We start from the raw sequence: 16,887 nt of genomic DNA, 5'->3' as shown, positions 1-16,887 counted from the left end.
ACCACGAAGTTGAATAAATCTCATAGGAGTTATGAGGAAGAAGCTATCCCACTTTCTATTTAGGTGATTCAGATTAGCCTTTTCGGACATATGGCAATATCTTCATGATTCTTATCAAAACAGAAGGAAAAAAATGTAAGAAGATTGATTTCTAATCATTAATCAGTTTAGAATCACCAGGAAGTTGAATAAATCTCATAGGAGTTATGAGGAAGAAGCTATCCCACTTTCTACCAGGTGGTTCCAGATTAACCTGTTCGGACATATGGCAAATATCTTCATGATTCTCATCAGACCAGTAGGAAAAAAGATGTAAGAAGGTTGATTTCTAATTATTAATCAGTTTAGAATCACCAGGAATTTGAATAAATCTCATAGGAGTTATGAGGAAGAAGCTATTCCACTTTGTATTTAGGTGATTCCAGATTAGCTTGTTCGGACATATGGCAATATCTTCATGATTCTTATCAAACCAGAAGGAAAAAAGATGTAAGAAGCTTTATTTCTAATCATTAATCAGTAGAGAATCACCAGGAAGTTGAATAAATCTCATAGGAGTTATGAGGAAGAAGCTATCCCACTTTCTATTTAGGTGATTCCAGATTAGCCTGTTCGGACATATGGCAATATCTTCATGATTCTTATCAAACCAGAAGGAAAAAAGATGTAAGAAGCTTTATTTCTAATCATTAATCAGTTGAGAATCACCAGGAAGTTGAATAAATCTCAAAGGAGTTATGAGGAAGAAGCTATCCCACTTTCTATTCAAGTGATTCCAGATTAGCCTGTTCGGACATATGGCAATATCTTCGAATCAAACGAATCAAACGCTCTGGTACTCCTGCCCGAAAAAAAAGAGCTGAGATACTCCTGCCCGAAACTGACCGGATTTGAAATTAACTATATCTTTATTTAAATCAGAAAAATTATTAAAAGACCATGAAACCAACATAAACTTGCATAATTACAACCCAACCAGGGCTATTTCGCGGACTATCCAGACCCGATCCACAAAATTCGGATCTCTTTCTCCATAACTTCCGAAAACTTTGTAAAACCTAGTGTAATTATAAACTTGGTGTAACTGTACAGAAATTAATTCCTACTTATATTATTGTATGAATATACATTGTATCTAATACAAGTTATTTAAATTGAACTAATGCATACTTTTAGATTGTAATGTTTTATTATATTAATTTTTGGACACAGTTGATGTTATTGATATATTTATTGATTTTTTTAAAAAACATTAGTTTATAGATATAACTAGAAAAATTACAAAATGTGAAGAGTCATTTACAGAAATTTATTAAAAGTAGATAAAATTAATTTTCAATTGGCAATGCACGAGCAGTCAAGTGTATATCACAAGCTGCACAATTCCAGAAACAAAGATCGCATTTCCACCGTGATTTTGATCCATTTAGGGAGACTACAAACACTAATTTTATGATTCTGGAGCACCAGCAATCATATGTCACATTAGGATCTATCATTTCAGCCATAGATAGAAACATGACAGGTTTTTCATAATCTCAATGGCCTGTGAGTTCCCAACTATTGATGATTTGAAACATCTGATCAACATGTTGACGAGTAAAAGCATGGTAGTTGTGAACCAATCCTCCATCATCAACACTAAAGGCTAAGTTCATCATACCATATACAAATAGGGCCAACAAGCATCCTCTCTCAGCAGTAAGATATATTTTTTTCTTACCAACTAAATGGAGGATGAAGAACTCATACATACCTCTCAAGTATGGCCTCTGGATTACCCACACGGTAGCAACTAATTCTGAACATTCGAACATCATTGACCTTGTCTAGCCAGTCATTCATGTAAATGAGACTTGCCGATCTGTAGAAGTAATCATATCTTCCAATTTTGTTTAACCCGAAAAAAACAATCCGTGCACAACCAAAGTCTTGGATACTGGTCGTTGCTACGTTGTAGAGAATCTTATGAATCATTGAAGGAGGGAGAGAAGTCAAGTTCGTCTAACTTTGATAAAATAAAATGGTTATTGTGTGAGAGAAATCTCGTAAATTATTTGTTACTTGTATAAGTGATAAACCCTTGAAATTTAATGAACCACTCACCCAGATTTAAGCAGAAATGTGTCCATTTATAGGTGATTTGATAGACTCCTCGACTGTCGCATCTCTTGGATTTAACTTATTAAGATATATAACTATGTATAAGTAAGTAAAATTAAGTGATTTAGATTGTCTAAATTTATGAAACTAAGAAAAACGTAACAATTAAGATTGTATAAATATTTAAAACTATGTAAAACTTAACGAAATTTATATAGTCTATTGTTGTATTTTGCAAGAAATGATTAGTATCCAAAACGTAATGTATATATTTAACGACAGCCACCAGCAGTATTGGAGATAATAAATGAAAATGATAATATTTAGTTTGAGAAAAATCATGTAATTAATGATTCAAGCAGTGGCATGTCCATTTAAGGGTAATTTGATTGACTCCCTGAGGAAGCACGACTTCTCTCACACGCCTTCTCACTGCAACAGTCGCATCTCTTGAATTTGAAACTTTGTATAATTTTAATTTATTAAGATTTATTACTATGTATAAGTAAGTGAAACTAAGTGAAACTAAGTAATATAGATTGTCTAAAATTTTGAAACTAAGAAAAACGTAACAATTTAGATGCTATAATTTGTGTTTATGTTACTTGGTTTGTTATTTATGTTTGTAAAATTTGGTGTAACTTAAAATAATTTTGGTTAAGTACATCATTTTTGTTTGTCAAACTTCGTAAAATTTAGTATTACTTTTTTCATGTTTGTGTAATTAGGTAAAAAAATTCAAAAATTTTCATTTTCGTACGTCAAACTTTGTATAACTTAATATTTTTTGGGAGAATTGGTAAAAAGAGACACTTTGAATTTTCTATTGTCAATTTAGGACTTTTCATACTTTGGTCATTTTTTGACTTGTTTTGCCCTTGGTTGATGAGAAAAATAGTAAACATAACTTTAAAAATGTAAAAAAATATGAAAAGTATTGGAAACATATGTATGATAATTTATATGTTTAAATTTATTTTTTAAAAAATAGGGAATCATATTTTATTTTCTCTTCTAGCCAAAATAGAATACACATTCCGTTACTCTGCTTAGTACAGAAAACCGAAACTAAGTATAATACATAGATATATCTCAGTTATATAACGTAAACTAATGTTTCTTCATCCCTATATCTGAGCTAGATTTGGTTACGTCAACATATAGCAGTATGTCTTCAGTGTACCAGCAGATACACAACGATATATATCTTGAACTCTATGATGTACCTAACTTAAATCGTGTCATAGGCTCTTATGCCTTTTACCTTATGTGACGCCTTAGGAAGAATAGGTGTTGCACGTGTTGTACTATATTCTGGATTGGGTATATTACGTATTCTAGGCAAATCCGAAAAAAATGGAAACTTCCATTTTCTGTTTTAGAAGTTTCCTAAATCTAACCTAAAAATCTTGGAGAATATTTTCTTGATATCCCACGTTTTCCTCCTCCTCCCACGAAGCCACGATCCCCTTCTCTTTGTTTTTTGTGTTTATCGCGGCCTTCTCTTCTCTTCTCTCTTCTCTCTTCTCTCTTTCTCTCTTCCCTCTTCTCTCTATCAACATGGTTCTAATATATGTCAAATCTGGTGAATGGGTGTCTAGTTCCAGCGAGGAGTGGAGTTTCGTGGTAGACAAAGACAGGCGTGGTCGAATGGTGACATTAGATGCTACAACTGTGTTGGAGCGGCTAAAGATCATGGTGTGTGATGATTATGGCGTGGAACCTAATTCTGTTAATGTTGAGTTGAGTTATGAGATGGTGAATCAGAGAGGGAATCCTCCCATTATCATCAGCAATGATCGACAAGTAGCTAACTTTATGGGCTATGCGAAGAAGGGTTTAGGTCCTACCTTGTGTGTCACGTTCTCTAGTAGTGGTGTGAATCAAAAGGAACGAGTCAACATCGATTTGAATAAGGAGCCGTGTGATTCAAGTAATATTGAGGATGAGGAAGTTCCTGAAATAAATCCAGCAGATTTTGTCAAAGCGTCAAAGGAGCCTTGTGATACAAGGAAGGAGCAAGTCGCTGGGGATGGTTGTGGTGACGAAAACGGAGACAGTGAAAACAAAAGTTTTCAAATCCTTACTGAAAAGGATGGTAAATCTTTGCGCCCAGATTTTGTGAAGAAGGATCAAATTTTCAGAAGTAAAATGGTTCTTAAAGCAACAATGGAGATTTGGGCGATGAAGCATCATTTTGATTACACTGTTAACAAATCTACTAGAAAGTGGTGGTACATTCGATGTAAGGATAGATTGTGCAACTGGGCTGTGCGTGCGGGATGTCTGGATGGGTCTACATACTTCATGATCAACAAGTGCGAGGGAAGACATACATGTGCTCCTTCGAAGAGAAGCAAGTTTGGGAAAACAGCATCGGCAAGAACAATTGGGAGTCTGATACAACATCGATTTGATGATTCAAATGAAGGCCCAAAATCAAACGAGATCATTCAATTTATGAGAATGGAGCACAGTGTTGAGATCACTTATTCGCACGCTTGGGAAGCTCGTGAGTTTGCAATAGCAGCTGTTAGAGGTATACCAGATGAAAGTTATGCTAAAATACCTAAATATTTGCATATGATCAAAGAAGCTAATCCTGGTACGCATACTCACTATGAAACTGCTGACGATGGGAGATTCTTGTATCTATTTATGTCGTTTGGGCAATCAGTTAGAGGATTCTACAATACAATGCGTAGGGTGATCGTTGTAGATGGAACGTTTCTGAAAAATAAATACAAAGGAGTTCTACTTGTTGCTACTGCTGTTGATGGTAACTCTAATCTGTATCCGTTAGCATTTGGAGTTGTTGATTCAGAGAATGATGATTCATGGGGGTGGTTCTTCAGACAATTGAAAGAGGTTGTTGCTGACTCCAACGACTTAGCTTTTGTTTCGGATAGAAATTCATCAATCGCTAAAGCTATTGCCACTGTCTACCCTCGATCAGCACATGGAATTTGCATTCACCACTTGCTGACCAATGTGGTTAAACATTTTAAGGAGAAGGGGTTGACTGCCTTGGTCGAACAAGCTTCAAAGGCATATAGGTACACTGAATTTCAGGAACGTATCACCGAAATTTTTGATATGAATCCTGAGCTCGGAAGATATCTACTGGAGGCTGATGTGAGAAAATGGGCTCGTTCTGTCTTCCCTGGTTCCAGGTATGACATTAGGACCACAAACCCCGCAGAATCCATAAATTCACTTCTGAAAATACCTAGAGAATATCCGGTTATTCCTTTACTGGATAGTATAAGAGAATTCATGAATCGATGGTTCTACGAGCGTCGCCTGTTAAGCTCTAAACATCTTGATCCTTTAACCGTTAAGGTGGAGAAAAAGATTGATAGGAGAATTGTGAAGGCAAAAGGATTTCAGGTTTACAAGATTGACAACTTCAGATCGCTTGTGAAAGGAGACAAGTATGATTGTCATGTTGATTTGGGAAGAAGAACATGCACATGTGGGAAGTACGATATAGGAAAAATACCTTGCAGACACGCCATTCCTGCAATTTATTCACGAGGTATAGAAGTATAAACACATGAACTTGGAACCAATTTAATGTTTTTTTGGCAGCTTGGGACCTATTTATTTACCTTATTTATTTACACTATTTTTTTCGCAGGAAGAGAAGTACACAGTTTTACTGATGATGTATACACCACTGCAACGTGGAGAAAAGCCTATGAGGAGTCCATTAATCCAATAGCAGTCCCAGAGTCTGACTGGAATGTCCAAGCAAAGGTTAAAAGTACAAAGGTGTTGCCACCAGATTCAAGAAAGAGTGCTGGTCGACCCGTGAAGAGAAGGTATGAAACAGTAGAAGACAAGATTAGAGCTTCTCAAGGATCAAGCAAGAATAAAAAGCACAAGTGCAGCCGTTGTGGTAACGAAGGACACAAGAGGGGAACTTGCGATTTACCCATTTAGCTTTTATGTGTGTTCTGTTTTTTTTCTTATTTCCCTTGAGACAGATGGATCTTTGATTTAGAAAAAAGTTGACAATTTGTTTATGACAATCTCGTATTTCGCCCAATATTGGTTCTATTATATGTTTATCACCAACAAAGAAGAAGCAACATAGTACAGAACTTATTTCAGAAAATAAAACAGAACAAATTGAGGTCGCACATGACCATCATGCATAGTTAAAGTAGATGAAGATCATCACCAAACAACACAGAAACAAAGCTTTTAGGATCCTTAACTCGCTAATGCATTTGATAGTCTTCTCTTGGCAACGTGAAACAGCATCTTCCATCTCAATAATTCTACTCTCATGGCATTTCAGCCTCGTCTCACAAGCTTGCATTGATCTCTGAATCTCGGAAGTGTCGACGAGCAGCACGTCAAACAGTTCCTGGAAATCTTCAACCTCCTCAACAACTGACTCATCAGTCCACTTGAACAGATGGGTTTTGTCCTTCATCAAAAACATCCAACAATTAGTAAGATTAAAACAAGGACACATATCTATAAGTACACGACTTACCATCTCAGATCCCATCGGACAACGATGGAATAATCTTCCCGGATTTGTCACTGTTTTCGAAGTGAAACGAGCCACTTTCTCACCGCACTTGCATCTTGTGGGAATTCCACGTTGTCTGTCGATTCGATCTGTTGAATAGGATGAAGAATTGACCGAAGACATTATTCACTCGATCTCCAATTTTTCTCCTCTGTATTTCTCTGTCGATGAAGAATGAGGAGGAAAATAGAGTAGGTCAAAAATTTAGGCAAAACGACGCCGTTTGATACTCCTATAAGATGTATTATATCTAAGGCAGATCAGTAAAAAATAAGAAAAAAACCACAAAATCATCATCGGCAATGTAGATCAGTGTACATGAATTAGTGACCAATGTATATGTTGGTTATGTTTGAGGTGGCCATGAATTAGTGACCAATGTATATGTTGGTTATGTTTGAGGTTTGGAGTGTCTTTCGATTAGAGTCCTATGTATATTTACCTCATGTTTGGAGTTTAGTTTTCTTTACTAAGGTTAAGGGTTTATTTAGGGTTAAGGGTTTATTTAGGTTATCATCTTATGATTTAGAATATATTTAGGTTATCATCTTATGATTTACTAAGGTTAAGGGTTTAGGGTTTAGGGTATATTTAGAGTTTAGGGTTTATTTAGGGTTTAGGGTTTATTTAGGGTTTAGGGTTTATTTAGGAAAAAACAAAGAACAAGAAACATGTTCCATAAAAATTCATAAAAACATAGACTTTTCGCACATAATAGTCAGATAAATCCGCCAAAATAGAATTTTCCCACATGTTCCTAAAAACATAAAAATAAAATAGCTAGAGTTTTACCACACAAAGTTTTACCACACAGAGTTTTACCACATAATTATAGCCTACACCACTAAATAGAAAAAAAATCAGTCTTCTTCAAGGTCAAAGACCTCAGACCTCTCCCATGGTGAAGGTACATATCGAGTCATAGCATCAGCGAAAATGGGATCTTGGGTAGCCTCCCATAATTCCACACCAATCTTTTGTCTGCAACCCTGGATGATTTCGTCATCCACTAAGCTGATGTCGACACCAAGCAGTAGGCACTCCAAATGTTTGAGTGCGTATACACCGCAATCACAACATGACTTGTTCAATCTCTTCTTCATAGGGACTTCCACAATAGTATATGGTGACAGGAGTAGCTTCTTCTGTCTATCAGGTGGTGCAACGGCCTTCACTATCCTAGGAATCATGTGAGCAAACTTCTCAAGGGATTGCCTATTCTTATTCCTTCTCCCACCGCAATCAAAAGCTTCCACTTTTCTTTCAATGATGTTTACGGTGACAGCAATCCAGTGATTACCTGCAATGGACATAAGTAAATTTAAGATCAGAAAAGAGAACATGGAAGTGTAGAGGACAAAGTTGATTACCGTTCACAAACAACGGAAAGTATAGACGATCAATATCAACGCCCCAAACTAGATCAGTCCGCCCATGAGATGGAAGTTCTCCTCTCCCGTAACTAAGAAGAAACTCAGGCAATTGGTAAGATTTCTTGTCAGGGTGGAACACATTGTATGCGGCGTTGAGTTGGAGGCTGAAAATAGCGGACATGAAAGCAACACGGGTTGGGCCCCAACGTCCCAAAGATGTGTTAACTCGCCATATAAACATATAAGCATCCATTTCCTGAACATTGAAAATTACCATAAACTCAGCACCAAGGAAGATATATCCATCAAATTAGCAAAATAAAGAAATCATTACGTCGTTCCCAAGCCATTTTCCAGCACATACTATCCTTGTAGCTACAGTCGAATTGAAGATTGTAGGACCAATCTGCAAAGGTATGGGATTCATAGACCATTGCGTGAATCTGTCCCATGATTCTTCAGAGAAATAATACAGTTGCGAGTCAGGAGAATCATCTTGTGGCAATGGTGTATCACTAAGCTGAGGTCCTTTGCCATTTCCTTTAGACCATTTCTTCCACTGTGACGGAGGTGGTGTCTTGTCTTTAGCTCGTGAACCTCGTGCTGTAGTCATTGGAGTCCACCAATCTTCTTCCTTATCTGTCTGAGATGGATCAACTTCGGGCACATGCGAAGCCTGAGAAAGATTTTCAACGCCTTGAGTACCTATCCCTCGAAAGATATCATCATTTTGACTGAATTTAACTGGACTCGCGACTGCTTCCTGTAAGACAATGGCAAGACACTTACATAAATATCTTAGTACAAGTTCACCACCATTACATAACAACACAAAAATAACACCACATATCCATCACATTAATAAAACATTACATAAATATCTTAGTACAAGTTCACAACCATTACATAAATTTCAAACAAGACACTTACACATCAAGCACACATCCAAACCGAGACCTTATAAAACACAACAAAATCCAGGCCGATATCATATAAGACAATAACACAAACAGGCACCGAAACCATCTAATAAACAAGAGAAAAAAACATTGCAGAGATTGGCGAAGATTAGAGTTTCTTTACCCCTCGTGTGGACCTCCTCAACGGTGGTTGGCTCGTTGTTGCCTTGGACGGTGAAGGCCCTCCATGCTCAACTTCAACGCTTGCTTCTTTTCGGGAAGCAATGAGGTCCGACTTCATTTGCTCAAAAGTCTCGGACATCTGTTTCTGTAGCCTCTTTTCCATTGCAGAGAAGTTGTCTTCAAACAACTGTGTCACGAAAGCCTTCATGTCTTCGTTAAAAGGCGCTTGCTTTGGTGCACTAGAGAGAACCTTATGCTTCCTTTTTTCCATACCACGATCAGGGACCCTCTTCTTACCCCTTCTTGATGTAGAGCTTACGTTATTTGATCCTTGTGGAGTCTCGAACTCTTCCTCACTCTCAGCTGCTTCAACATTCGCTGGTGCTTCATCATTAACATCTAAAGAAACCTCAGTTTCTTCAAATTCCCAAATATGCTCACTGAAGTCATGCTTAGCCCGTATCAACTCCATCACAACATTGATCCTGTCATCCTCGACATCATCATCTCTGCGAAATTCCTGACTTTGGATTACAACCATATTCCCTTCCCATGAGATGTATGGGTAGCTGACATCCTACACAAGAAAAGTTATGAAATTTAGATCCTAAAAACTCATTTCAAGGCGCATGGAAGAGTGATTTTAAATACAGAAAATTACCTCTGTTGTAAAGATTTGCTCCAGCCTATTGATCTCATCATATGAAACCTTTGCAGCCCCCCTCCAGTTGATGCATCTAGGACCATTAGCAAATCTTTTGTCCAGTTTCTTTCCACAAAGCTTCCCAATCTTTGGAACAGCTTCCATAGCCCAAATCTGCAAGGCATAGGAGAATCCATCTAACACATAACTTGTTGTCTTCTCCTTCAGTTTGTGACGGTTTTTGGCTATCGAACTGCAGAGAAGGTCGTAAGCCGCAACTCCCCAAGGATACTTCCGAAACTTCTCGAGATCCATGACCAGTGTGATGTATTTGAGGGGGATATTGGCCTTCTCATCTCTCGCCAAAACCACACAGAGAATGATGGCCAAGTAGATGAGTCTAATGCGATCTGCATTCTTCCACTTCATCACAGCTGCCTTGTCCTTATTCCACAGGTTGAAGAGTGTAATGGATTCATCTTTCCTCTTCAAGACCTTGCTCCAGAAACCACCGTCATATGCATAGTCTTCTAAGTCAATCTTAAGTGAAAGACTAGTCCTGCACTCAAACCCGGTCACTGCATGGAACTCTTGGAGTGAAAATCGATGTGGCCTTCGCGCGAAAACAAACCATAGCTCGTGCATCATGTAAGTCAAAAGCTCCCTGCACAAGATGCTGTGTATCACTCTCGCGGAGTAGCCAAGACCATTCTCATGAAGCTTGAAAACCTGAGAGAAAATCGGATCTTTCTTCACATCAGCAAACTCCTTTGGCATCCACTTCTCGAACTTCTTGATAATGTAGTCGATCCTGCAGTTGTTATTGATCTGAGTCACTTGGGGCTCGTCGCCCTCATTAAAAATCCTCTTTGGTAGCTCCTCAGACATATCTACAAGGCATGAAAACAATTGTTAGTTGAACATGTAAAAATTATCAACATCATCAGACAAATAATGAGAGGAAAATAAACACAGTCAAAGAACAAAAACTCTACATAACAATTGAACAAAAGCTACACAGATATATAATATGTCAATCGGACAACAATATCTCAACAATCGGACAAAAACGAGTACAAGATGTCAAGTGAAGAACAAAACCGAAGAACAAACCCGAGGAACAAAGTTCAATCAAAGTTGTCAAGTGGTGTCAAGTTGTGTACTAGATGATTAATTAACCCGAGGAACAAAGTTCAATCAAAGACATCAAAACAACAAGTGAGATATAAGCAATCGGACAACAACAAGTATTCAAGTGAAAAAATTTCCCTCAAAGACAGTAGGCAAATCGCAAATCAAAGACAAGTACTTTAAAATTGAATTTTCTTTCCCTCAAATAATATTAACTAACCCGAAGACAAATCCAGATAAACAAAAAAATCGAAGTTGTCAAAGACACTAGGCAAATCGCAAATCGTGTAAGATGAGAAAGAAAAGAAGTAATCAAATACCTTGTGAGTTGGAAGACTCGGATTTACTCTTGATTGATAACAGACGAAGAAGAAGACCACAAGAGATCGAAGAGGAAGACCACACAAGAGATCGAAGAGGAAGAGCACAAGAGATCGAAGAGGAAGATGAGGTTTAAGAAATTAGGCAAAAGAGATCAAAGGGGACGACGGGGATGAGGTTCAGTGAAGAATCGCCATTGAAGGGATCTCCACGGCGAAGAAGAGAAGAAGTCGATGAAATTAGGGTTGGGAAATCCCTTTTCCCCTTTTGTCTTTTTTTTTTAATTTTTTTTTTAGTTTTTTACTATTTTCACTAAAGTTAAAAGTATTATTTTGGTTTTTACTTTTGATTTTTAATATATTTATTTCGTAAATGATAAACGAAAATTATAAAAAAAATATATATTTTAAATTAAATGCTAAATGAAGGGTACTATTGTATTTATAGAAAATGAAAATCCTATTTCCCCAAAAAATGTTCTAAAAATCCTATTTCCCCAAAGCTAAGATGAATGTGTCTCTAAAATCCAATTTGCTCATATTTTTTCTGTTTGTACATTTCGGTAAACTTTGTCAGAATTTTCATTTTTCATTTGTCAAATTTCAAAACTTAAGAAACTCATCACTGAACTAGTTTGATAGAATTTATGATTAATTGTACAACCAAAATCTCAGAAATACCATGACAGTAACAATAAGACAATATACAACTATCAATATTTGTCTTCCATTATTGGGTCCTTAATCCACATGGTCATTTGAGAAACCACAAGGAGACATCAATAGTATTGCAAATAAGGGTTTGAATCAGATTTGGAGAACTTCTGGATGATACACCCGCCCCTGTAGCTTCAGAGTTTTGTCTCTTGATTAATCACTATTTTCTGGAAAAAATCTAAAAATTGCAGATTATGTGAAGAAAGATGAAAAAGAAGAAATGAGATGAGAGAAAATGAGGTGAGAGGATTGAAAAGATGATAGAAATGAGAAAACCCTAAAAATTAAAGCAATTATAGTTGCCAACTTCGTTTTTGGGGTCTGGAAAAAAAGAAAATTTTTGGAGGGAAAATTCTGAAATTTGAGCGGGAAATTTTTTTACAGCATTTTTGGGTCGATGTTTTACCAAGTTTGTAGTTTTACAAAAAGCTTCAAAGTTTTACTTTTCTATTTTTTGCATTTTTTTAGTTTTACTGTACTCAAAAGATTTATATTATAGTTATACCACTTTTATTTAGTTTCCTACAATCATTTTCCATCAAATCATGTTGTGACATAATTAATTTTGTTGCATATATAATTTTTTTGATGTCACAAGGACAACACTAAGATAAAAAGCATAAAAGAACAAGGTATTTCCTCTATTATATAGTACACAACTATGTGATAAAAAATTAACTATAATTATTGTAAATTTAAACCAAAAAATACTAACAAATAATAAGCATAATACTTATAAGTAACAAAACAAATTAAAAATTGTTTATCTTCAATTTTTTATATTTTATCAGTTTTACTAAGTTTTATTTAGTTTTTCTATCGTATTGAACAATCATTTTGAATAATAGATACAACTAATCGTGGTGTGCATTTTCTTCTAGGTTCCCGAACTTAAATATTTACGAGAACAAGTATGCACTTTTTTAATCGAAACAAATTAGAGTTCTTAATATTCGAAGCTCACAGTTCAAAATAGTAATTTCAAAACAGTTATGATGTGATGCTCAATTAACTAAATCTCTTACATGCTCTCTACGTTATCCAAATCAATACCTATATTGTCTCTATCTCGAATAACAACATCTTCCACTGGCTCAGTCACCTTAAGATGTTGTTATGTTTTTTCAATGGTATCAAAGATTTTATTACCATATAACTCAAATTTTACCTATTTGTATATGGATTTATGGTCATTTTTCTGCATATCTTGTCCACTAGCATACAAACTACCTTTACCTTCGTTTGGATTTCATTCATGACCATCTCCAGCTTTATAATAGTATTTTTAATAATCAAAGTGTATGTTTGTGAAAGAACTCGTCGTCTCAAGTAAAAATAAAAATGATTAACAACAAGTTAGATGAACTTGCACGGTTTAACCATAAAATGTTATCAAGTTATATAGTTTTACCATTATAGTTATATTAAGTTATACAATTTAGTTAGTACCACTTTACCGAGTTACAAAATTTTACTTAGTTGTACATTATGATTTTACCAAGTTGTACAGTTATAGTTATACCAAGTTTTACTACGTTTTCTAATTTTTATCAAAATAATAATTTGATATATATTTTTATATTTTTGTCATAAAAAACAGACTCATATTTATAATTATATCAGTGTTTTTGAATATCCAAATAGATCGAGATCATTGTTCTTAATCAGTTAATTATGAAAACGAATTTGAAATTAAACCTCTTCATGAATGAATTAATGGAGAAGATGAATGCCAAATTAAATAGAGTTTGAATGAAATAATTAAATCTGGGTTTGAGATTTACAGTGGAGAGAGAAAGGAAGAAGATAGAGTAAGAGAGAGAATGATTTTGATTGGTTTAGATACAAAGGGTAATTTAGACATTGACCATCGAAGTGAAGAGTATCAAAACAGATAAGAGTATGACAGATCACGTAAGAGTATGATAGATCACTTTTTGCTTCATTAAGAGTATCTGAGCACTTTACTCGAATCAAACGCTCAGGTCCTGCCCGAAAAAAAAGAGCTGAGATACTCCTGCCCGAAACTGCCCGGATTTAGAAATTCATTTATCTTTATTTTTACACGAAAATTTATAAAAAGACAACGAAACCAAGAGAAACTTCTATAATTACAACTCTACCTAGGACTATCCAAACCCGGGCCCAGAACCGACCCAAACAAATCGGATATCCACTTCCAGAAATTGAATTCCCTAATACGTTTCCCCTCTCTCCCCATATTGGTTGATTGAAAAGACACCGTCTCTCACTAAGTAGAATTTATTCGACTTATCTGAAAACCCTACTCAATTCGAATCCTCAATCGACAATCAAAAACACAAATCATGATGAATCAAGACGTTACGAAGGCAAAAGAAGACGGCTCGAGTAGTGTAGTATGAGATGAAGCAAACCCAAGGATTATCGAGAAACCTGTCGGCCCAGGAACCGACCAAAGTCCCAGAGATGCAAATGAAAGCGAAGACAATGCCAGTGGAAATGGAAAAGGGGAAGAGGAAGAATCAAGTAAGAAAAATGAAGGGGAGGAATCAAGAGAAGTAGACGAAGGAGAAAAAGAGAAGGAAGTCGGAGACGAAGGAGAAAAAGAGAAGGAAGCCGGGGACGAAGGAGATGAAGAGAAGGAAGTCGGAGACGAAGGAGAAAAAGAGAAGGAACCGGGAGACGAAATAGAGCCCCGAAGAAACGACGAAGAAGCTGATGAAAGGGAGATTATTCTATTTGGACGACATCATGAAACTGAGTCGCATGCAGATTCGGTAAGTATTGAAATTGAAAACTTTTACATAGATGATTTGAAAGATTAGATAAGTGTGGAAAACTAAGTGGAATTTAGAGTTAGTGATTGCTGATGGTTGTGAAACTATATGTTGATGGTTGTAAGATGTCGTACGTGATCCGGTTCTCACTTGAGTGCAGGTTGTAGATGACGAAGAAAAGGGCATGCTACCGAAACTACACTTTCCTTCAAGCCAATATCAAAAGTCTTTAAAGCTTTCAGGAAAATGTTACATTGACTCGGCGATAAGAACTATTCAAACGATCCTGAAAGCGAAGGAGGTGGAATGGTTCATAGAGCACCCACAATTCCAGCATTTCTTCCATATTAAAAACCGAAAGCAGAAGTGGATGGGAATGTGGGTTCTCGTTTTGCGATCAGCTTGTGTTGCGAAGAAGCATGAGTTATGGTTTGTCGTTAATGGCGTCGCAATCCGATATTCTCTTAGAGAATTAGGACTCATTTCTGGACTATACTGCCATGAATATCCCCCCAACCATGAGAGGTTGGGTGGTACAACATTCATGAACAAGTATTTTGGAGGGAAAAGGGTAACATACGCTGACCTGGAGAAGCAGATGTTGGCGATGAAATCAAAGCCATCTGAGGATCGTAAGAAGATGGCCGTTCTGTTCTTCTTAGCCAGCATCCTTGTCGGAGGCCGAAAGAGTGGTGAGGGAGCATCACCTGTGGACAGTTTCTTCCTGAGTGTTGTTGATGACCTAGATGCGTGTGTAACGTTCCCTTGGGGGCGGTATGCATTCGAACATAACTAGAAGGATGTCTTTACCTTTTTGGAAAAATGCGATGGGCTTGCGCCGACGAGTTGGGTTTTTACAAGCTTTCCTATCCCTCTGGAGGTATTCTCAAGCTCTCTTCAACATAGTTGTTTAATTGATGTTAATGTCTTTTTGTTGTGTGTTGGTAGTTGTTGGCCTTTGAGGCAATTCCAAGCTTGAGGAACCATTTCCGAGAAGATGTGAATGGTGCAAATAGTAGTTGCCCGCGGATGTGCAAGATGCAGTACAAACGGAAAAGTGGAACCAAGGAATTCAGTCTGAAAGCTGTGAACGATAAACTTGGTAATAATACAAAGGTAATTGATGTTTTATGTGGAGTCGAATTGAGGAGAAGGGACTTATGAGACTTATGAAAACTTGGTGAAACTAAGGTAATTAGTATTTTTGTGTTTTTACCACAGGATATTGAGAGTATCTTGGTAGCAACAGCAGCTGAGGAGGAACTTCTGGAAACCATAGGAATGGACAAGGAGAGTTGTTGGGCCGATGACGCCGATGATGCAGCAGTTGATGGTTGGACGAAGATAATACGGAAAGGGAAGAAACAAGTTTTCTTTGAAGAACAGTTCCGCATGGATTTAGAGTCTCGCACAGGTCAGATTGAAGGTCCCACCAATCCTATCGGAGGACCATCGAATAATGCACAATCTGGTCAGGCTAATGCTGATTCGGTGGAGGTTAGTGGAACTACTCCTGGAGCTGAGGCTTTAAAAGCTATGGAAGGTCGGCTTATGAATGCAGTCAGAGATGCAGTTCGAGATGCTATGAAGGGAGTGAATGAAAAAGTCACTTTATTGTCTACGCAGCTAGGTCTGCTAGAAGAGGAAGTGAAAAGTCTTAGGTTGAGTGTTCCCGGAAGTGACAATCCGGCGGTCCAAGATGATGGTGATGGTAGTGACAATAACGAGTCGGAAGAAGAGGATGGTAGTGACAATAACGAGCCGGAGGAAGAGGACGGTGGTGACAATAACGAGCCGGAGGAAGAGGACAATAATGTTGAAGATGCCATTCTCGAAATTTCAAAGGATGTACAGAGGGAATATGGTGATGTTGACATGGATGATGATGATGCGGAGATGTATGCACATGCTGCGGAGGTCGAAAAAAAATTAATGTCTGTAAACACGAAAAAAGAGGTCGAGAAAAGATGATGGGAAAGAAACAGTTCCTGTGAAAAAGGTTAAGTTGGTTGGTGAAACTGTGAGGAGTCCCATTCAGCTAAGAAGCAAGGCAGCAGCGAAGGAGGCAGAAGCTGAGAAGGAGGCAGCAGCTAAGAAGAAGGCAGCAGCTAAGGCAGCAGGTAAGAAGAAGGCAGCAGGTAAGAAGAAGCCGAAGACAAAAAAAAGTAGGTAAGAAGACGGAGTGAATTCCCAGTATGTGGTTGTTTTAATGT

At 37.0% G+C, this 16,887-nt stretch overlaps 5 protein-coding genes across 5 annotated transcripts; 2 read left to right on the top strand and 3 right to left on the bottom strand.

The window, feature by feature from the left end:
* Positions 1 to 3,663: 3,663 nt before the first annotated feature.
* LOC130505351 (uncharacterized) lies at positions 3,664 to 6,048 on the top strand. Its single transcript, XM_056999948.1, has 2 exons — positions 3,664 to 5,641; positions 5,744 to 6,048. The coding sequence occupies exons 1-2, from the start codon at positions 3,664 to 3,666 to the stop codon at positions 6,046 to 6,048; spliced, it is 2,283 nt and encodes a 760-aa protein (XP_056855928.1).
* A 208-nt stretch (positions 6,049 to 6,256) lies between these two features.
* On the bottom strand, positions 6,257 to 6,772 carry LOC130505350 (uncharacterized protein At1g43920, Chloroplastic-like). Its single transcript, XM_056999947.1, has 2 exons — positions 6,611 to 6,772; positions 6,257 to 6,541 (listed from the first exon to the last, which is right to left on the bottom strand). The coding sequence occupies exons 1-2, from the start codon at positions 6,770 to 6,772 to the stop codon at positions 6,257 to 6,259; spliced, it is 447 nt and encodes a 148-aa protein (XP_056855927.1).
* A 737-nt stretch (positions 6,773 to 7,509) lies between these two features.
* On the bottom strand, positions 7,510 to 9,048 carry LOC130505349 (uncharacterized). The gene is made up of 4 exons (XM_056999946.1): positions 9,034 to 9,048; positions 8,357 to 8,785; positions 8,020 to 8,278; positions 7,510 to 7,949 (listed from the first exon to the last, which is right to left on the bottom strand). The coding sequence occupies exons 1-4, from the start codon at positions 9,046 to 9,048 to the stop codon at positions 7,510 to 7,512; spliced, it is 1,143 nt and encodes a 380-aa protein (XP_056855926.1).
* LOC108833889 (uncharacterized) lies at positions 8,869 to 10,635 on the bottom strand. Its single transcript, XM_018607281.2, has 2 exons — positions 9,766 to 10,635; positions 8,869 to 9,681 (listed from the first exon to the last, which is right to left on the bottom strand). Exons 1-2 carry the CDS (start codon positions 10,633 to 10,635, stop codon positions 9,091 to 9,093), a joined length of 1,461 nt encoding a protein of 486 aa, XP_018462783.2. The 3' UTR covers positions 8,869 to 9,090.
* Positions 10,636 to 14,363: 3,728 nt separating this feature from the next.
* Positions 14,364 to 16,812, top strand: LOC130505352 (uncharacterized protein At3g43530-like; the record flags this gene model as incomplete). Its single annotated transcript, XM_056999949.1, has 5 exons — positions 14,364 to 14,423; positions 14,835 to 15,428; positions 15,623 to 15,790; positions 15,896 to 16,591; positions 16,674 to 16,812. Coding segments are annotated over exons 1-5 (1,657 nt in total), but the record flags the coding sequence as incomplete, so codon positions are not given.
* Between the last annotated feature and the right edge of the window lie 75 nt (positions 16,813 to 16,887).

This window comes from Raphanus sativus, unplaced genomic scaffold (assembly GCF_000801105.2).
Source record: "Raphanus sativus cultivar WK10039 unplaced genomic scaffold, ASM80110v3 Scaffold2196, whole genome shotgun sequence".
NCBI lineage: Eukaryota > Viridiplantae > Streptophyta > Magnoliopsida > Brassicales > Brassicaceae > Raphanus > Raphanus sativus.
This window is presented reverse-complemented; position numbering and strand designations above follow the sequence as displayed.